This window comes from Lygodium microphyllum, chromosome 24, assembly GCF_053477565.2.
Source record: "Lygodium microphyllum isolate KBCC chromosome 24, Lygodium_microphyllum_v1.1.10, whole genome shotgun sequence".
NCBI classification, from domain to species: domain Eukaryota; kingdom Viridiplantae; phylum Streptophyta; class Polypodiopsida; order Schizaeales; family Lygodiaceae; genus Lygodium; species Lygodium microphyllum.
This window is the reverse complement of record NC_141158.1, coordinates 6,431,970-6,454,933: the sequence shown is the minus strand read 5'-3', so window position 1 is coordinate 6,454,933 and position 22,964 is coordinate 6,431,970. Positions and strand designations below refer to the sequence as shown.

The window sequence follows — 22,964 nt, the reverse complement described above, 5'->3', positions numbered from 1 at the left end:
AGTCGCACGGCTCCAAGGACTCTCGGGCCAAGGCGGTGTGGGTGACCATCGTCCAACATCGGTCAGAGGGAGGGCTTGGGAACATTGACTCAAAGTATCAGAGTATCAGAGTATGGCTGTTTTAGGCAAGCTGATAGTCTACGGTCTCACACCAGGAGGGCAAACCTAGAAGGTCCTATGGCAGGAGGGTCTCCAAGAGTGCAGATCGAGGCTCGGCAGGGATTGGAGACTGTCCTTGAGATGGATCTTCACGACGGCCTAGATCACAGCCCCAAAATCCCCCCTTCCTACGTAGCTTACTTTGGGTGTGGCAAGGCCTCTCCTAGTTCAAAGCCCCCCAGGTTGCTAGGAGGAGATAGACCACCAACCGATGATCTGGAACCCTCAAGTTAGAGATCAGCAGGGGGTACAGATCGGCGAGCGCCCCAGCATCCAATGGGCTGGTTGGGAGGCCGGCCCGGCTCGCATCATCAAGACCTGGCAAGAGGTGTACAGGTTGGCGGACGAGGAGGTATTGCAACGGGCATCAGGTTTCCAAAGAGAAGTCGAGTTGAGGAGAAGGGAGATTGATGAAGCAATACCCCAGGAGTGGCTTGGCTCCCCGGTACGAGAGCCAGTAGATCTCAGGGAGGTATGGGCTGCTAAGTTTTCACCAACAGGTATCTCCCTACAGGTGGCAGGGAGAGTGGGCAGCGCCCCGCATGGGACTTTTTTCATCGTTCAGGAGGGGGGGGCATCTGGCCCTTGACAAAGGGCAGCAAGATGAGGGGATAGCTATCCTTTCGTGGAGGAGGATTCGGGTGGTGGGCCTTCAGGGGAAGACATGGCAACTAAAACTCTATGTTTTCTAGGAGAAGCTTCAAGAGTGGCACCTCTAGATTTGGGAGGATAAACCACTAGATGAGCTGGAGTGGAATCCCAGAGAGTGGCTAAGGATGGCCACTGCAGTCGCCAAGAAGCCACCAAGGTTCCTAGAGTACACAGCCAGGATTGGCAGACATGTGCTGATGCAGGAGGACATGGATTGGGTGTCGTCACGTAGCAGGTATTGGGCAGAGCACAGCATCATGGATAATTTCCAACGAACTTTCCGGCGCCGCCTATGGGACAGCTGGAGACCGAGGAGAGTATTGTGCTTTGTATGCCTGGTGGCACATGGAGGCCAAACGTTGCATGTAGCAGCTTCTGGAAACTCCAAAGCACTGCCTCTGGTCGTGCGAGTTTGCGCAACTAGTGTGGAGAGGAGCATGCCGCATCCTCCGCCGCATTGCACCCAGTCTTGGATGTATCGCTTGGGGAGCTTTCTACTGGCAGGGAGTCAACCAAGGTCGTCACCTTCTATATGAGGTTGGGATGCAAGACACAATCTTCCTTATTGAGGCTAGGTCATGCACAGTAGCCGGCTTGGAGGCTCTATCCGTCTGTCAAGTATTGGAGCCCACAGTAGACCGCTCTGAGGTATGAGAGATTGTAGGGAGTCTCACTAGACGGCATATCTGGAAGGCGCGATATCAAGAGGTTTTTGGAGAAGAGAGACTTTCTGTACAAGCAACTTTGGCAAGAACTCTGGACCTCCATCATCCACTCCCTTCACGGCCGATGGGACAGGTGTAGGGCGAGTCTCGAGCTCGTCAAGAGCTCCATCTTCACTCCATGCGCACTTGGGGCTGTCATGACTTGTTTTTCGTGATGCAAGCAGGCAACCCCAAATGGCAATACACCCCCCTCCATGGCTTCTTACCCCCATCCCCTCTAGACCACCCTGAGAAGCCTATATATTTGATATTTTTGTGACTCTGTATCAGCTCCAGCTAGTCTCTTGAGCAAGAGAACTTCTTTGTATTCAAGATTTTCTGAAGTAATATAATTAGCCACACTTTATTTCCAACAAAAAAAAAAAAAAAAAAAACAACAGATGGCGTTATGTTACACTGCTCTGATACCAAACACAGAGGATCACGGCAGAAGCGAGCACAAAGAGAGAAACGACACACAATCGCAAAAATCTTTGCTCACAAAGTGAGTAAAGGTGCAGAATTATTTTGCAGACTTGAAAGCTTGAGATACAAGGCTAGGAGAGAATATAAGGCTTGAAGGATTGCTTGAATGCATGCCTTCAACTGAGTTACAAGGGATGTATTTATAGACCCTCAGTAGTGGAAAGAATCATTGGTATGAGTAGGTAGTGTGTATCTTTGAGTGCATGCTAGCTGTAAAGTTAATAATGCGCAAGGAATATTATACAAAAAGTAGATAGTTGAGGTATCTAAGGTAGTTGGTGTGATAAAAAGTCTGCCACCGTATTTTGCATGCCAGGAATATGTTGAAAAGTTAAATCAAGGGTATAAAAAATTGGGACCACCTTAGCAATCTTTTATTGCCGACTTCATTAGGTGCTTTTTTTGTGAGGTAGCTTGGCACATGTTGCAAATTTGTCCGTATGGTGAAAGGGACAAATTCGACAAGGAGACAAAATGCTTGAATGGCTTTGATCATGGCCAAGATTTCCCTTTGATAGGATGGATAATTTTGTTGGGTTTGATTAAAGATCCTTGATGCATATCGGCGAATATGTAAAGTTGGTGGTTATATGGACGTGTCTTTTTTACACAAACACGCACCTCATCCGGAGTTAGATGCATCGATGTAAAGGATTAGAGGAAGGTCAGATGGTAGCCAAAGAGAAGGTAGATGGCGGATTTGATTCTTTATGCTTTGGACAGCTAGTGTATGGCGGGGTTTCTAGTTAAACTATCCTTTTTGAAGGAGAGGGTATAAGTCTTTAGCATAAGCCGCCAAATTTGGAGGAGCAAAATTTAGCCAATTTAAACAACCTAATTGTTGTTGTAGCTGCTTCACATTGGTCAAGTCATCCGATATTTCAAAGGCCTTCTTCAAGACATGTTCTTGAAGCTTGATTGTGCCATGCTGTATTTCTAAGCCTAAAAATTCCGCAGAAGTGGTATTTCAAGGGCCTTCTTCAAGACATGTTCTTGAAGCTTGATTGTGCCATGCTATATTTCTAAGCCTAAAAATTCCGCAGAAGTGGTAAATGGGATAGATTTAGTGGGTGAAAGTACCATGCCTGCGTCTTCTACAGCTTTGGCAAATTGATATAAATGATCAATATGCTCTTTGATAGTATCTAAGAACACTAAAATATAATCAATGTAGACCATAGGAGGGATACTACACCTACATACAAGTATTGAGCTCTGGATCACCGGGAGGTGGGCAAAGTTCCCCCCGGTCCGGGTTGTGCACCCCTTCAGGGTCTTCGAGTGGTAAGGGAGGGTCATCTCTCTTTTAGCTTACCACCTCGCCTGGCATTGGCCTTTTTCCTCAGCCGAAGTATACATGGCATACATTTTTATTAAGCAATTAGCATGAGATGCATTGGAAAGGAAACATTGGACCCTTTCATGAGATGCAAGGGTGAACAAAAGCTTGGATAGGGATTACCTTAGCAATCCAATGACTCACTGGCTGCTACTTACCCCTTTTTACAAAGGCTTATTACTCACTTGGGATTAATCCAAGACACACAAGATCAAGAAAGTTAATGTTAGCAAATGCAATTGATTTAGGATTAATCATGATGCATTGGGAAGCAAATGGGACATAGATTTCAATGGGTACATGCATACAATGAAGCAATGAACTAGTAATGCCTATGCAGCTGTAATCTCTCCAACAAAAGGAATTAAGCTCAGCAAGTGGATTAAGATGAGAGATTAAGATCCGACATACTTTTTCAGTGTTTTGGAAAAATAGTTGAAGCAAGATCACCCATGATGCCAATTTTTCCATCAAGCAAGCCCGATTGATTAAAGCACTCCAATGGACAAAGCCTTCAAGCATTCGAATGCTACCACTGATGATGGGGGCTCCCGATCTTGTATCCAAGCTTAACCTTCAGTAAGGAAAAGCTTCAAAGAGAGCTTTCATGGCTGCCCATAAGAATTCCTTGCATGCTAAGCTCCATGTCTTCAATTCGGGTAAAAGGGGCAAAAGGGGTTGAAAGATCTCCTGATGAGGGATGAGCTTCCAAAGGTTGTGGGGTGGTTTGAGAGCTTGAGCTGAGCTTTAATGGCTGTTCCAAATAGTGTACAGCAAGGTTTTCAAGGTATGGGAGCTCAAATGTTAGAGAAAGGAGGTCCAAATCTTGCCTAGAAGCTTTAGCCTATTACCCAAGGATGAGGGAGGCCAAGGAAGAGGTTGATAGCTAAGGCAAAGGGGCGGTAGCAGCACAATTTGCACTACAAATTGCGGGCTGTTGCTTGGAGCTTCAGCCTAGTCTTTTCCAGCCTCTAGGGTGCTCAATCTGCTACTAGAGATGTGGGAAATCAAGCCCAAGTGGTGGCTGATGTCTTTCTGAAATTTCACCAAGTATCTCCTAAAAACTTTACCTTTGACCTTTCTTTCCTTATGTGCCAAAATCTGCTAGGGTACCAAAATCTCATCCAACTCCTTAACCTCATGCTGAATTTCAGCAGACATATCCTCTAGCACACCACCATGAAAAGACCTCAACAAGCTGACATGAAAGGCATTGTATATCCACCAATATGGAGGAAATTTCAATCAATATGCCACATCATTGATCTTCTCCAACACTTGAAGGGCCCATAGTATCTTGTACTCAACTTCGTATACAATCTTTCTCTTCCTTTCATCTTTTTCAGCCTTGCCTTTTCAAAACACAGCAATACAGAATCACCCTCTGCAAACTGCAAAGCACATCTGTGGCAATCAACTACCCTCTTTTGCTTTTCTTGTGATCTTCGAAGTGCATACTTTATCTTTGCACAGGCTACATTCAAGTTTTCCACATAACGATCAGCCTCAAAGATCTTATCCTTAGTTTGCAAAATAGGTGATACCTTCTTGCCACCCTCAACCACCTCAAATGGAGCTTTGCCCATGGAACTATGCATTGTGTTGTTGTAAGCAAACTCAACCAAGGGCAAATACTGCTCCAACTATGTCTTGTGGTCTGAAACATAACGCCTAAAAGATCTAACACTGTAGAATTTGCTTCCTCAAACTAACCATCTGTCTGCAGATGGAAGGATGATGAGAATTTCAGCATGGTACCCATATTCTCAAACAACCAACAATCCCTTCCAAAATGAATTGGCCATTTGAGGGTCTCGATCACTAATGATGGACTCTAGCATACCATGATACTTAAAGATGTGCTGAGTATTAGATTAGCATTGCACCTTGAAGAATGTGCAAATAAAGATACATTATTGTTGCTATCTTTTAAAGACTGTTTCATCTCGTCTTTGTATTTGTGCATAAATTACATGAATAAATATTCTAGAGCCTGACCTCATGTCATTTTAGGGAGCCAGGTAAGACTTTGCTTCATGGGCAAAAGGGTTAGCACATTAGCTCCCCCTCATTTCTCACCCTCTTTGGACTAAGTGTGACACGAGTCTGCTTTGATTTGCACAAGCAACTACTCAATGACTAACACTAAGTAAACTGTTAGGTAGTTGTAGTACTATTTAGGAGCCTTAAAATTCAGGTCAATCCTTGTGGTACTATTTAGGAGCCTTAAAATTTAGGTCAATCCTTGTGGGTGTAGAGTAGAGCTTCCCCTTGCGAGACAGACTTAAGCAAGACTAGGCAACAATATCCACAATATTTTGAGGAAGTTCCGAACGGCATCACCTAGAACTATCTCTTGATAGACTATCCAAATCGTACCGTCCAGGGTTTGTTTGACAAGCACGTTACATTCTTTAACAGCAATTTTTCACGAAAACAGCAAATAAACTTCCTTCTCCATTCGTCTCTGCTCACTTAAGCTTTGTGCCAATGTACATGCCTCCCAATCACCCTCAAACACCCAAAACCCAGCCTTAATGTCACAATGAAATCTGCTCTTCAAGTCTGCCCACAATCGATCAGCCCTTCAACACTGCTCCAATACCATATCAGATTGCAGAGAATGCAGAAGCATGTGACCAGACTGAAAGAAGTGAATATGGAGAAAAGAGAGAAAGTGAAAGATACAGTAGAAAGCTGAAGACTGCAAAGAATGAATGCTGAATACTGAAGGCAGATATATACACGGGCTGTGTGTGTATAACCAGCTGGAGATATCTCACAACCTACAAGAAACTGAGGTGAAGTGATTGCAACCCCAAGCAAGCCAGTAGTGTGCTTTGAATACAAACCATCTTCAGCCCAAAACTACCACCTGATTTAAGCTTGGTACTCTCTAAACAGATGACATCTCTGCAACAATAGCATTGCAACAGCAATGCAATGTCTTCACATAGTATGAGACAAAGTAGACAAAACTAAAGTTAGATCACATGCTTGATTTTTTATGATACGCACCAATGTCCTACAAGGTAATTCCAACTCAGATGATTGTTTATATGACAGATACCTTCATTTCCACTTCATCAGCATTCTACATAGCAGCAAAGACCAGCTGACATAGCTTGTGTTTATGTGAGTGATTACCTCCCCTCCACTTCATCAGCATTCTACATGGCAGCATGTTTATGTGGCAGATTACTTCACCTCCACTCCATCACAGGATTTCACGTAGAAGTAAAATTGTACTTATTCATATTGTATATGCATCAATTGTAGGCCACTCTATGGGCTATCCATAGGTGTCACTCATTTCTTGGTATGTGCCTTGTAGGCCTAGATATTATCAGTTAGGACCTATGGTACACTTAGTACTAGTTCCAGTTGGGACACCTAGTACATGTATGACACCCAGTTAGGGTTTCATCATGTTAGGTTAGGGTTTCATTATATTAGGTGTATCTTTTGTATTCTTCACATCTTCAGTAATACAACTTCAGCAGCACGCTTTGCTTCTTGCCTCCGTCTCCTGTTGCTTCCGTTGTCCACTCCACCCAACAGTGGTATCAGAGCGAGTTACCATCACTTCATTGCTTCAGATCTGACCCTCCCGCTTCCTCTTCTTGCTGATCATCACTCCCAGGAGGCTTCCCATCGCCATTTTCTGGAGTTTCCAGCCATTGCTCGAAGTTTCGTCGCAGGAAAGTGCTTCAAATCTGATCTCCCATCCTTCTTGCTGCTTCTCCAACCTTGGGGGACTCCATTCAAGCTGATTCAGCCTTCATTTGGGCCAAAACCGCCTGTTTTCTGTCAAAACCACCTGCTGCGTCAGAAAACCACTTCTTGCACACAACGGTTTTGACAAAGTGCAAACTTTTTGGCATATCTGTGTTCCACAAGTCAGGACGCCCCTACTGGGTGCAAAAATCAGGTCAAAATCACTTTTCTGCTCCAAAACCACCTCCGGTTTTGCAAAAACCACTTCTTGGTTTTAGGGTTTCAGAGACTGTTTTGGGTCAAATTTGGTACAGATCTGGTTGTCCTTCTCTTCTAGTTCCATTTGCCTTGGTTCTGCTGGATTTTGACATTCGTGGTCAAAACTACGACTATTTTGGTCAAAACTGCCCCGGTTTTGGTCAAAACAGCTTGTTTATTGAGTGGTTTTGTAGTTACAGCAGTAGTATTTGCTGTTGCAGACATACATCTACTGGTGGTGAGTTGGTCAAAGCTGATTTACTGTGTGTTTGACCAGTGTTGATTTTTAGGGTTGACCGGTCAACTGGTTGACTGAAATTCCTGCATTCAGTTTGAATTTTGCCTGCGGGGATTTGTCTTTTCAGGTACATTCAAATATTGCTGGCAGATTTCAGTTGGTCATACAGTTGGTTTATGCCTGGAAAGCCTTGAGGCTTGTGGAGTCGGTAATTGGTATTTGCAGTTGAGAGCTTGAGGCTCCTAATCTTTGCTTTTGTCATTCTTGTGCATTTGTCTGCATAATGGCTGGTGGCAAAGATGATTTTCTTTGGGGCCTTCGGTGCTGATGATAAGCTTGATGGGGTTAACTACCCTATGTGGTCATTCATGATGAAGCATGTCTTGGTTTCCAAGAACTTGTGGAATCTAGTATCTGGCAATGAGCCTAGGCCCGTCAGGCAAGCTACATCCACTGGTTCTTCCCGTGATGCCTTCATTCCTCCTACTCAGGAGATGATACAATGGGATGGCCGTGATGCTAAAGCACAGGCATTTATTGCTCTGTCTATCAGAAAAAGTATTGTTCCTCATATCAGATCATGCACTACTGCTAAGGACTCTTGGGATAAGCTTGCTTCCTTGTGTCAGGTACGCAATGAGGCCCGTGTTGCTTATCTTCGCAAGCAACTGAAGGATACTCGTCTGAATGAGGGTGATAATATGGATGCATATCTTACAGCTATTCAAGATTTAAAGGAGCAATTGGCTAATATTGATGAGGACATCCCTGACTCAGCTTGTATCAGGAACATTGGATGGGTTGCCTGACTCTTACCAAGGTTTCGCCACTACCTTGAGGTTGGTTGCCATGGGCAATGCCAACTATTATTCCTTTGATCAATTGGTTGCACTTTTACTGCAGGAGGAGCAGAGCCGTGTGAATCGGAATGCCAGTATGCACTCAGATCAGGCATTTGCAGCCAATGATCGGAATAAGGGGAGATTTCAGAAATCTGTCCCCAAAAATACAGCAACTAATCAGCCTTCTACTTCATCCTCTCAGGGTGATCAAAAGAAGAAAAAGAGGTGCAATTATTGCAGGAAGCCGGGCCATGAAATTGTTGAATGTAGGAAGAGGATTGCTTCTGAAAAGAAGAAGAAAGAAGCTGGACTTTCAGTCACATCTACCTCTGGCACTGATGCAAATACACATGGGCATGCTAATGAGCAAGCTAATTATGCCAGGGATCAGAATTGGGGCTTCATTGTTCAATGCCATTACAATCCTCCAGTGCATGATACAAGTTCACATGCTTGTATGACAGTTTCAGCCTCTACATGGTTCTTTGACAGTGGTGCTTCTAAGCACATTACCTCCTGTAAAACTTTGTTTACTTCTCTTACTGATGCCCCAAAGGGGGGTTCCGCGACATGTGCCAACAATGCATCTTATATGGTTAAGGGTATTGGGCAGGTGGCTGTTACATCAGTTACAGGCAGTGTTGTCACTCTGGAGAATGTTTTGTATGTACCAGGCATACGAAAAAATCTGATTTCTATTTCAGCCATAGCTACATGTGGATTTCGGATTGTCTTTGATGGGCTGCAGTCTATGACTTGAGTCATGCCGATGCTATTGTATTGACTGGTACTCTTCAGGGGGGCTTGTACAGCTTGGATGCATATGACAGTTCAGCTCATGATGCTCATGCAGTTGATGCAAATGTTTTACCTGATACTTACTTGTGGCATGAGAGGTTTGGGCATTTTAACTTTAATGCTATGGTAAGGTTGCCTAAAATGGTTGAAGATATGCCACAGATGCAGATTCCTCATAAGCATGTCTATGAAGCTTGTTTGCTTGGCAAGATGCACCGCTTTGTCATACCTAAGGATGGTTGAGTTGGGGCATCACGCAAGCTATTCTTGATTCACAGTGATGTGTGTGGTCCTATGTGGGCTGCTTCAATTGGAGGTTTCTATTATTTTGTGACATTCATTGATGACTTTACCAGGTATACTTGGATCTTTGCATTGAAGTCCAAGTCAGAGGTGTTTACCTGCTTCAAGCATTTCATTGCCTTGGCTAACAATGATTCAGGCTTGAAGATTGCACACTTGAGATCAGACAGAGGTGGTGAATATATGTCAGAGGAATTTAATGCTTACATGAAATCCCATGGTATTCATCATGTGTACAGTGCCTTACACTCCTCAGCAGAATGGAGTTGCTGAGAGAAAGAATAGGACAATTATGGAAATGGCCAGGTGTATGCTTAAGGGCAAGAATTTGCCCAATATGTTTTTGCTAGATGCAGTGATGTGTGCCAATTATGTGCTCAACAGGAGCCCCACCAAAGCATTGAAAACAATCACACCCTATGAGGTTTGGAAAGGACACAAGCCAACCATTTCTCACATGCGTACTTTTGGGTGTTTGGCCTATGCACATGTGCCTTCACAGAGGCAGACAAAGCTGGATGATAAGGCTATAAAATGTATATTTTTGGGATACAGTGCAGAGAGTAAGGGTTATAAACTTTATGAGCCTTCCACCAAGAGGGTAATTGTCAGTAGAGATGTCATCTTTGATGAGACATCTTCCATGCCCTTGCGGGACTGCAAAGTGCAGTCTACACTTGGTGTCTCAGATATTTTTGATAGTCTTGTGCTATTGCTTGGATCTGATGCCTCAGATGATGCACCACAGGGTTATGCTCCTCCACCTAATGCTCATTTACAGCCTACTACACAGTCCGGACAGCCACTTGTTTTGACACAGATGCCACATGCTACTGAAGACATTGTGGAGGAGGCAGTAGAGCAAGAATTGGCTGATATTAGACAGCTTAAAAGAGCTCCTTGCTGGCTCTTTGAAACTTTGAAGGACAACAAGTTAGATGCTCCTTTGCAGGCCCGTATGAGAGCTGCAGCCAAAAGAGATTTGGCAAACTCAGTTGCTCATGCATTGATTGCTATAGCATTTGATGAGGAGCCTGTGTGTCACAAAGATGCCTTCTCAAATGAATTGTGGATGAAAGCCATGCAGGATGAATTGGACTCCATTCATGCAAACAAAACATGGGAGTTATGTTACTTGCCTGTAGGCAAACATGCAGTAGGGACTAAGTGGGTATACAAGGTAAAAAGAAAAGCTGATGGTTCATTTGACAGGTACAAAGCCCGTCTTGTGGCCAAAGGCTATGCTCAGAAGGAGGGCATTGATTATTCACGCATCACCACCATTAGATGTGTTATTGCCCTGGCTGCCCATAATAATCGGGAGGTACATCAGTTGGATATAAAGACAGCATTTCTCAATGGTCTTTTGGCAGAGGAAGTCTATGTTGCTCAACCTCCAGGCTTTGAGGTTGAAGGGTCTGAACGCAAGGTATGCCGGCTTAAGAAAGTCTTATATGGATTGAAACAAGCACCCAGGGCTTGGTATGACAGGATACACACTCATTTGCTCAGCCTTGGCTTTCAGAATAGTCCTACAGAAGTGACTTTATATATCCGCAAGAGGGGGGCAGATTTGCTGATTTTGATCCTCTGTGGATGATATGATTCTCACTAGGCCACATCCCGAGAAAATTGCAGATTTCAAGCGGGAATTACAGCAGTCTTTTTCCATGACTGATCTTGGCCAGTTGCACTACTATTTGGGCATTCAATTTGCTCGATCTGAGGGGGGAATTGTGATGTCACAATCGAAGTACATTGGGCAGCTTCTACATAGATTTCAGATGGAGGATTGTAAGCCTGTCTCCACCCCATTAGAGACTAGTTTTCATTTCTCTGCTGAAGATGGCAGTGGTCCATGTGATGCTACCTCCTATCAGCAGGCAGTTGGTTGTTTGCTTTATCTATGTCATACTCGGCCAGACTTGCAGTATGTGGTTTCTCAGTTGAGCAGATACATGCACAGTCCCACTCATCACCATTGGCATGCAGTGAAACGTGTCTTCAGGTACATCAAAGGCACGCAATACTTGGGCCTTCTCTACAAGGCTGATACTTCACTTATCATGCATGGGTTCACTAATAGTGATTGGGCTAGTTGCCAGGATACACGCAGATCCCACAATGGCAATTGTTTTATGCTTGGTTCTTCATGCATCTCATGGTTCAGCAAGAAGCAGGCTACAGTTGCCACATCTAGTTGTGAAGCTAAGTACAGAGCAGCTTTCACAGCTACAGTAGAGTGTGTTTGGCTACGGAAATTACTTGCAGATCTTCTGGTTGGCTAGACAGCTCCTACCGTCATCCATACTGACAGTCAGAGTGCTTTGGCTATAGCACAAAATCCAGTGTTTCATGCTCGCACAAAGCACATTGAGGTTCATTATCATTATGTCAGAGAGAGATGGTCAGATGGTGACATCAAGTTGTCTTATGTTCTCACTGAGGACAACTTGGCAGATCTATTCACTAAGGCTCTTCCGCGGCCTAAGTTTGAAGCCTTTCGACAAGCTTTACACTTGGTCCCTTTTGTTACGTGATCTGCCTTCTCTGTACAGTCATAGGTTGCTATATCCACATTGGATGAATTTGTGCAACCATGACTTAGTCTTTCAGGTATCTTGAGACGTTTCCAGGATACTTCAGCCCATACCGTCAAGGGGGGTTTGTAGGCCACTCTATGGGCTATCCATAGGTGTCACTCATTTCTTGGTTTGTGCCTTGTAGGCCTAGATATTATCAGTTAGGACCTATGGTACACTTAGTACTAGTTCCAGTTGGGACACCTAGTACATGTATGACACCCAGTTAGGGTTTCATCATGTTAGGTTAGGGTTTCATTATATTAGGTGTATCCTTTGTATTCTTCACATCTTCAGTAATACAACTTCAGCAGCACGCTTTGCTTCTTGCCTCCGTCTCCTGTTGCTTCCGTTGTCCACTCCACCCAACATCAATGCAATGCACATCTCTGTCTTCTTCGCTTCAGGGATGTATATGTGTCAACTCAATTCATTACAAAAGACTGGATTGCCAAAACTCTGCATATACAGGAAGATAAAGGTTCTCGTCCTAGTAGTCCATGGTAGCATACTAGTTGAAAACCTGCAGCATCGTTATTCTTGAAGTCAGTGTTGAGTAATGCAAGTCAGAAAGCAGCTTAAGGGAGGCTTGTTGGAAATAAGATATGATCTTAATTTAAGAGCTGGATTAAGGATTAGGTACAAATGGAGAGACGCCTATAAAATATGGTTGGAACTATGCTTAGTTGCTAGTAGTCTAGATGTATGACAGCACTGGAAGAGGCATATTATCCAAGTCCAATCCTGATAGCATGATTATGTATGAAACAGATAAAAGCTGAACTCCATTACCAGTTGTATTTAAAATTGAACATGCTAACTACTATATACCTGAAACAGGATCCAACTGAAGCACTTTCAGGTTAACTTACACTGCATGTACCTCCGGACAGTGCTTCTTAGCAAGATTGGATCCATCAAAGAGACAGAGCTCAATATTGTTCTCTCATCAGAGTTGCTCACAATAGAATTAAGAAGATTAGGGCATCCCAACGTTGTGATTAATGAGCTGAAGGATAACTTTAAGACTTGACGCGTGCAAAACTCTGAGCCATTTGTGATTAATGATGTCCGTACTGGAGTCTGTGACAGAACAATACATGATTCAAATCAGCAACGGTATTGATAGGCTGAGACCATTCAAAGTGATAGAGACCTGGATGTACTAATCATTTTTCTCAGAGCCCAGCCTTAGCAAGACGACTTTTAATGTTCTATAGGATGTATCAAACCTGATGGCCTGGGTCCAGAGTGATGGTGAAGAGTTGCACAAAGTGGGTCCAGCTGAAGGCGGTGTTCGCGCAGGGGCAGATGGTGGAGGCTGCTTCAGTGTTGTAATTTGGGTCCTCTATAGCATTGGTTAAGCTAAGAAAACCAGAGAATCGGTGCAAGGCATAGCCTCTGCCCCAGTGTCGCTCAGTGTGGAAGGTGGACTCCTGTCTAAAGAGCAATAGTAATACCAGCAGCACACTCAATAGGCACAGGAACGAGGTGAAGATGCAGCGTGTGAGGACTCGCGCATTGGGCTGGTGGAAGCCTCTGGGCCTGTCAAGAAATCAGTACCACCAGCTTGCGATTCAAACATTTGGAACCCAGGTTGGGCGCGCGCACACGCAAACACAATCACACACCCCATCTTTTGTTAAAATACACATAAAGGATCAGCGCCACCAAAAATGTATTAGAAACGTTAGGGGTCACACACACACACGCACTCTCTCTCTCTCTCTCTCTCTCTCTCTCTCTCTCTCTCTCTCTCTCATTCATTTTCGTATCAGAAGCCCTCTGGAATGATCGCTTGCCTTTCATAATCTTCGCAGAAGTTTGCAGTCTGACCGTTGACCCACTTCACCAGTGTACTCTGACAAGAACGAGCAAGCCACTTCTTTCCCCCGGGGCTGCTCCGATGCAAAGGAGCTGCTGATGAAGCAGAATCAGTATCCGACATGGCCAATCAGCCTCCCTCTCCTCTCTCTGTATCTGTCTACCATAGCCTACGACAGAGCTCCTATATATTTGTATTGGATATTGCAGAATATTGGATATGGCGGGGGTGGCTGACCCTTCAACCAAGTCAATAGTGCACACTATTTCAACAAGTTCTGGTTTTTTTAAATTCGCCGTGTCCCGTCGTCCATGGCTCGAGGCCCTAGGGACGGTTGAAGAAATGGCGAGGGATATAGATCATAGATGACATGGTCGAGGCAGCGTCTCTCTCTCTCTCTCTCTCTTTGGTTAACAAGAGCCACGAGCTAGAATAACGTGGTAAGGTGGCATTCGTGACACCATGGTGAGCAAGCCAAGCCTGCACTCCACGTTTCTATGACTCACCCATTTCTACTCTTTACCTTCTAAGCAAGAAGAGAGAGAACCAGATAGAGAGAGAGAGAAAGAGAGAGAGAGAGAGAGAGAGGGAGAGAGATTATGAAAAAAAGGAAAACAAATAGATTTGTGGGAGAGAGAGATTATGAGAAAAGATAAATAAAGAGATTTGTACTTTCTTGTTGTGGGGTATGAGGGGAGAGAAAAATAAATAAGTATTTCTATTTTTTATTTTTAATAACATATTAAATTTCCTTTTTTGCAATGTATCAATTTTGAAGACAACCTCTAATGAGGTTCATTTTTCAATTCTACTTTAATAATTTATCCTTTTTTTCGATGTGTATTGCCATCCTTTTAAAATATTTGACATTTTAATATTTTTAGCATAAATAATATGCTAATTAAATATTAAATTTTTAATTATATTTATATTAAAATATTAAATCTATTACTTATAACTATTTTTATCAAATATTATTTGAATCGATTTAAGATTTTTAATAATTATATTAAATTCTAATAAAATATTTGATTTATTTATGAAATTTAAATATTAAATTGTATTTATCTTAAATATTTTGATTAAAGATATATTTTCAATTAAATATTTATTATTTTTATTAGAAATTGTATTACTTAAATGTTAACTGTTTTGTATGTTAGATACTTTTTTAGAATAACATATATGCTTTTTAAATTGTATTTTTTTATCTTACATATTATTTAGATTAAACATAATGCATTTTTGAATTTTATACCTTCTATTTGTAAATATTATAGTTATTAATAATATTTTTAACTTATAGTTACTAGTATTTATTTTTTAATTATGATTTTTGAATTTATGTTATTTGGATATTGATTTATTGTAATTAAATTTTCAAAAATTAGGTATTTTAAAAAATTAGTCTTTTTGATATTAAATCTTTTTGAAGATAAGCACAAGGTTTATTATTGAAATTTAAAGTTTATATGATTTTCTTTTTGTGCATGTATATGTTTGTTTATATGTGTGTAGTTATAGATAACTGTATATGTTTATGTTTTTTCATGTGTGTGCATATAGATATGATTAATAATTGTTAAGATGCAATATATATATATATATATATATATAAGATTCATTACCAATTATTGATCATAAAAAATTATTCTAGCTTATATATTTGAATTTGAATTACAAGAGTCGGGTGTGTGTGTGTGTGTTTCTCAATAATGGTAATATATTGAGAGAAAGCTAGAGAGAGTGTGTGTGTAGTATTTGTTAAAACATGTAATATGATTTCTTAATAACATCTATGCACATTGTGTTTCATTATGCTTTGTTACATATAATATTAATAATTTCAATTTCAATTAGATGTATAGATTTTAGATAGATAGATATGGTTAAGATATTAGTATATCTACATAATATTGTTTGTAGCAAGGCTTTACAATAAAATAAGTTTTTTTCTAATAAGTTTGTGAATCTTGGAATAGATATGTGTATTATTAAGATTAGCACGTTAATAAATATTAATATGTTAGCATAATGATCATATGTGAATCTTTCCTTAATACATGATCTACAATGGATTCACATATGATTGCTAAATGATTTTAAAAATAGTAGTTATATTTAGGCCAATTAGTAGATTATGTGATTTATTTAAATAATGTTATATATGTAAATAAATAGCTTGTAATAGTAATTTAATAAAATCAATTCTATATTACTAATGAAAATTATAGAGTTATATTCATAATCCATTCCTAATATTATCTACATTCAATAAATTGCATGTTTGAATTTGAATTATAAATACATATGTTTTATAATAATGAGATAGAATACTAATGAGGCTAGATGTATACCACGGTATAGTTAATTAAAGGATAGAATATATGAAGATTTATTTTTCATTCATTATAGACCACATAAACGACACACATATAAAATATATCGATAATAATTTGAACATAGAAAAGGTTTATAAAAAGTTAATGTTTGAAGAGATAATGATTTAAAAGTGGAATATATGAATATTTATTTTTAAATATACTTAATATATGACATATAAACAATATATATGTGGTATATATCGATATTACTTTCAATATAAAAATATTTATAAACTATTAAAAAATAAAGATATTAGCATTTTTCATATAATTAATATGAGCAATACAACCTATAAAATTTAGAATATTCAATTAATTTTTTCAAGAAAAGTAGAAAATGAGTACTTAATAAAAATTAAAGTAAAATTCAAAGATTTATCGAAAAATAACCTTTGTATGCACCTATATAACCGTGAGAATGCAAGTCTATATTTCTATATATTTTATGCTTAAATAAATTCAATGAAAGAATTATGTAAAGATTTTAATAGTGTGAGTATAAAATTTGTAAAATTAAAAAATAAATTTCATGTTTGATAAGATCCAAATATTTAAAAATTATATGTTCTAATATTGAAATAAAGAGTTCGAAATAGAACATAATTTTTTATGTTTATAAATAGATATAGAAATTATCACTTTTGGTAATAAACTTTATATATATATATACATTAAAATAGAGATTCATGTTATATTGGTATTTGCATCTCTTACATATTGAATAATATGTGAATATGTGGTATTAATTTATAAACATACAATACAAACAAATAAAATAGCATACTCCTACAACAAAAATAGCCTATTGACAAACTTTTATGTGTCCAAGATGGCATAAAAATAAAGATAAAGGACATACAAAGCAATGTTTTTGCATTAATTAGCTCAAAAAATTTTACAAGTCTCATTGCATGGTTGTTATACTATAGTTTTTATTTTTGAATGATAAAGCATATTATATGCACCAAATAATAAAACTTTAATTCCATCATATATTAATGATAAGAGTTTTAACTATTTTCTAATTTCAATTTTACTAAATGTAATGAATAAAGTTTGGAAATAAGTATACAAATAAAAATATATTATGCATTATATTAAAATATAAATTATTTTAATATATAATATTAAAATTCATATTTATAGAAATTTGTTTTATTAAGAATAGTATAATAACATTGTGTGCATATATAAGTAGGAGAATTGTAAGTCATGATTTTACTTTTTTCTAAAATAAGATACGTAGTATAAACTTCAAGTAGATATATTTTTCGATAATGTTCAAAATAAAAAAGGTAAATTGAAATAGGTACTTTGGTTAATTAATACACACATATAAATAAAATATTATCATTTTAAATAGAGTTTAATAACAACATGTATATACATGTCAGATAAATGATTAAAAGTTAAGAAATTGATTTTTCTAGGATAAGATCAATAACATAAAGTTTAGTAGAGGGTATCTTTATTGGTTTGAAATTTGAACAGTAATTTTCCCTTTTGAAAAATAATGTGAGAGGAGAAAACATCATTTCAATATTTTAACATGAAATAAAGAATGTCTAATGAGGTATTAAAATTTTATAGCATATCTATATAAAGATATAAATTTATCAAGATAAAAATGGTAATCATGAAATATACATCAATGACTACATTTTAATCATTTATAAAGTTGAATTGGAAGAGTGAAAGTTACAAAACTAATTTTTCTTCAAATAAGATTAATCGTTTAAAGTTCGAGAGGAGTATACTTAACCATCTTCAAATTGAATCATAATTTGATTTCACAAAAGTTTAAAAAAAATGAGAAGGAAAAACGTCTTAAGTAATTGATATTTAAATTAAGATTGTCTAATTATTATTATTATGAAATATAGTTATGTGGGTTCAATAATTTATATAATTGAATTATAAACATATAATTCAACAATTATATTCTTGTAGATCAAAATAGTTTAGTTATAAACTTTTGTATTCAAAAACTAATATAAAAATAAACACAAGAATGACAAGGGCTAGTGTTTTTTCATTTAATCATTAAAGTTTCGAAACATGTTGATTATTTTAATATTTTATTTTTTAACTTAAAATTATAAATGATTTGGTATACACAATAAGAAAATTTTACACATATTACATTGGAAATGTAATTTTTTTCATTAAAGTTTAGAAACATGTTGATTATATAGTTTTAATATTTTATTTTTTAACTTCAAATTATAAATGATTTGGTATACACAATAAGAAAATTTTACATACATTATATTGTAAAGGTAAATTTTTTCATTAAAGTTTCGAAAGATGTTGATTATATAGTTTTAATATCTTATTTTTAAACTTCAAATTATAAATGATTTGCTATACACAATGAGAAAATTCTACATATATAACATTGTAAATGTAAATTTTAAGTTTGTATTTCTCATTTTATATATATATATATATATATATATATATATATATATATATATATATATATATATATATATATATATATATATATATATATATATATATATAGGTATGTATGTATGTATGTATGTATGTATGTATGTATGTCTCAAATCAGTAGGGCATGGGCGGTCTAGTTTTCCTCATGAAATTTGCTGCAATAGATTGTGGGTCCATTGATAACCAAACGGAACCAATCCGTATGACTTATAGGTATCCTTTTTGCTGGTGTGTGATTTGAATTGCTCCTCCATTCACCCCCAAGCTGGCCGAAGTGTAGTATAGGTAGTACCAATAGATCCACTTTACACATTCCATTCTATCACCGAAAGGCATAATTAAAAACTCATAGTATTCATAACTTGTTCGAAATGCAGTTTTGAAAATATCCTAAGCTCTAATTCTAACTTGATAAAAACCTTGCCTAAGGTTAGTCTTTGTAAAATACTTTGCACCTTCAAGTTTGTCAAACAACTCTTTTACATTGAATGACTCCGCTTGTCGATTGCATGGAATGCAATATATATAGATATATATATATGGTCAATAGAAATTATGAAAATAATGGATTTGATTACTATAGACAATAAGAAATATATATGTTGCAAAAACAACTATTATAAGATTTTAATAAAGTTATGTTATGCGATTGTTACAATTTTCTTATCTTGATTTAATATTCATAAAAAATTAAAATCTCTAATAAAATAACTCATACTATTTTAAAGGTTTTTTTATTATATTGAATTCTATATACTATTAGAAGAGAGTGATTTAGAAAAACAAAGAGAGGGAGTAGAAGAAAAAATATTAAAAGTATTCGATTTTATGAAATGTAGATTTTAGATATAATGTATGAGATATAAGGAGAGAGAGAGAGAGAGAGAGAGAGAGAGAATATAAGCAAAGTAAATATAAAAAATAAATAAATTATTTTGTAAAATAAATTGTGCTATAGGAGGTACATATAAAGTAATTTATATATAGGGTAGTGAGAAGTTTATGATAAAACAAGTTCTCATTTTCCAATAGGTATGTTAAGTATTTATCATGTTATAATACATGTTATATATTTATTATGATAAAAATATCATAAAATAAATCACTATAGTTTTAAAATAATCATTTTATGGATTCTAAAATCTTGAGATTTATATTACATTTAATCAAAAAAATCAATCATATTATTTGCAAGCTTCAAAATTACATTATATAATATTATGAATATTGACTTACGTATAAAATAGCCCATGAAATTGGATATATAAAATAACATTATAAAATAATTATAGGTATAAATATAACTTAGTAGGTGATATATATAGATGTGTGTGTATATTTATGGATATATGTGCTTATGTGTGTGTGTCTATGTGTGCGCACGTGAATAACTATTTTAAAAATACTATGCATACTCTTTTAATTATTATTATACTTATTGGATTGAAATATAAAATATATAATCTAATATTATTTTTTTAAATAATTTATTTGAAGTGATCTACTTTTTTTAAGTTTTATAACAAATGGAGTCAAAATATAGTTCAATTCAAAAGAAGATTATTAATCATTTTATCAAATATATAATAATATGCCATTTGAATAAGCATATAAATAATGAAAGGTTGAAAGTAATCAGCAATAATATGCAAATACACAATTTTAAAGAATCTATATTTAAAAATGTTAAAAAGATTGGAGTCCAAAAAACATAAAGAAATATCATTTATGTTTTTCTTGCAAATTTAGATGATTAGACAAATATTGGAAAGTATAATTAGAAATACACAAAAAACATATGTTGATCTTGGTAATGGTATTCCAAAATTTTGAAATATAAAAATTAAAATAGTGGGATGATATATGAAATAATTATAAATGCAGATTAAAAAAAGAAAGAGGGTTTGAACTTCAAGTTGATATTATCAAGAAGAAATAGAAAGAAACAAATGATGTTTTTTAATGAGGATGAGCTTGAATGTATAGACAGTGATATTGGGAGTAGTCATATTGAAAACATTGTAAAGATGTTAGAATACAATGTTATTGACAAGCTTATTGCATAGTGAAATCAAGTTTAATGATAAAATTTTAAATGGGAGTTTTGGAGAATGTTATATTGAGGACAACATCAAAGAAATCCATGTTGAGAAGCTTTTTAAAAATGAATTTTCACAAGATATATGTTTGAGAAATACACTTGAAAAGCATCTTGTAAGTTATCCATAACATTTAGTAGTGTTGGCAAGAGTTATTAAATTCATTAACTTGTTGCTAAAATTGTATTGAAACATTTCCATAAATAGAGGTAACTAAAATGTGAAATTGTGGGCTAAAACTACTTAGAAGATACTAGAACTAAGAGTATCCAGAGAATGAGGTAATAGAGAATATATTGATTTGGAAGTTTAATTGTTGACCATCTCGAGAATGAAATTTTCATTTCATTCATTTTTTTAGCAAGAAAAATATCTATCTTGCAAATTATGTTATTGATTGAATTGTTTCTAAATCTCTTTCTAAATCTTGATGCTAGTTTTGCAACACGTAATATCTAGCACTGTCTATACAATTCACCATTCTTTCTTCAATTATGGGGATATTGTAGTGTAAATCATCATTTACTTTTGGTCTCACTTCTATATATGTCTCTTGAATGAGATCATATTAGAAGTATTTCCACTATATGACGGTGAAAAACCAGGGTATATATTCCCAAAACAAGCTCCATTTCTCTAATTTATTGTCCCTCTAACAAATCCAAGAGATCATAGACTCATTGAAATCACTTAAAATTTCCTTGAAATCAATGGGATGAGACAAACGGATAGGTTCTTCTTAGACATCTAGATCCACTAGCTTCTATTTGTGTAGAACCCCCCTTCTTATCAATTTCATGAAAGATCATTTTTGCAATGATTTGGAAATTGAGGATTTTTTAAACCAATAAAGTGTTTCCAATTCTTCTAATTCCTAAAAAGATCTTATAGATGAATCACTTTGATCAAGCTGATTTTCAATGCAATCATTCACCAAGCTTATTCTCTCTTCCGTAGACTTATCTAAATCGAGTTGATCCAAGCCCATATTCTTAAAATGGAGTCAAGGTCACTAATCCATCAATAATTTTTTTTAAAAAATGATGTTTCAGTTGAGAAATTCCCACTTCTACTATAGAAAATGAGAGGAATCTTCTGTTTTTTGAGCAAACAAGCTCATCTTTGACAAGAATATATTTAGGTCCAAAATTGAATTGAAATATCTATCTGAATGGATTGGGAATACTATTAAATTATTTGGATCTAGTGGAGTAGCTTGAATTGTTGTGTGTATAGAGTCCTTTGTTTTTCTTTTTGCTCATTGCAGGAAGTTGGGGAATAACCAATTAGATATATTGGACTGAATTTATGATATTATCTCCTTTTTATCAAATGATCCTATTTTCAATAGATAGATCATAAAATTTTATATTCAAATTTGAAGTGTTTTTTAAATGCAGGCACACTTTTGGAAGCCAAAAGAGTATGATTTTCAAATGGCAAAAACTATGGAAATTCTTCACAAAGTTACACCATGAAGTATGTTACATATTTTGAAATGGTGGAGTATATAAATACTCATACTTTGATCTTATAAATTTGGATATATGAAGGGTACTACTATTACACCTATTATTAGTCCATAAACCTTGGCTCATCTAAAAAAAGTTGAAACCGATATTAAAAATAACATTGTTCTAAAAAAACATATTTTAATTTGATTTTACATCTTATTGAAATATTCATTATTTGATTATTACTTGAATTCTATTAAGATATTGAAATAGACTTGCATAGTTTTTACTACAAGATATAGGCCACATATCAATGTCTAAACTAATGAAAATATTCATTAAAAAAAAACCCCATCGTTATTAAAACCATGATATACACATCTCTACAAATCCCTTGTTATTTTCATTGCTATCTTCATCGATATTGCATCACTTTTGCGACACGAATAGTGATGTTTTTCAATGCATTTAATGATGTAAATAGCAACATGTGCAGGGCTACTTGCGATGTTAATAGAGCGACAGTTGTTTGCAGAGGGGAAAAATGGGTGGCAGGTCGACATTCTACCATGTCACCCTTTCTAGTCACAATATGTGCTAAACAATGTTTCATAAAGCATTTATAAATTAAGTACACAATTATCATTAAAACATATACATCGTGAGAT

General features: G+C 36.5%; 1 protein-coding gene across 2 annotated transcripts in view; it reads right to left on the bottom strand.

Annotated features, from left to right (window-relative positions):
- Positions 1-14,388, bottom strand: part of LOC148014814 (uncharacterized) — a 29,473-nt gene extending 15,085 nt beyond the window's left edge. For both annotated transcript variants that reach the window (XR_015688334.1, XM_087665284.1), the window contains exons 1-3: positions 13,880-14,388; positions 13,310-13,622; positions 12,950-13,160 (exon numbers count right to left, since the gene is read on the bottom strand). Coding sequence is in view for 1 of the 2 variants with exons in the window: in XM_087665284.1 (XP_087521410.1) it covers positions 12,950-13,160; positions 13,310-13,622; positions 13,880-14,025 (670 nt within the window). In the remaining variant the exon portion in view is untranslated. The remainder of the gene's footprint in view (positions 1-12,949; positions 13,161-13,309; positions 13,623-13,879) is intronic.
- Positions 14,389-22,964: the final 8,576 nt, after the last annotated feature.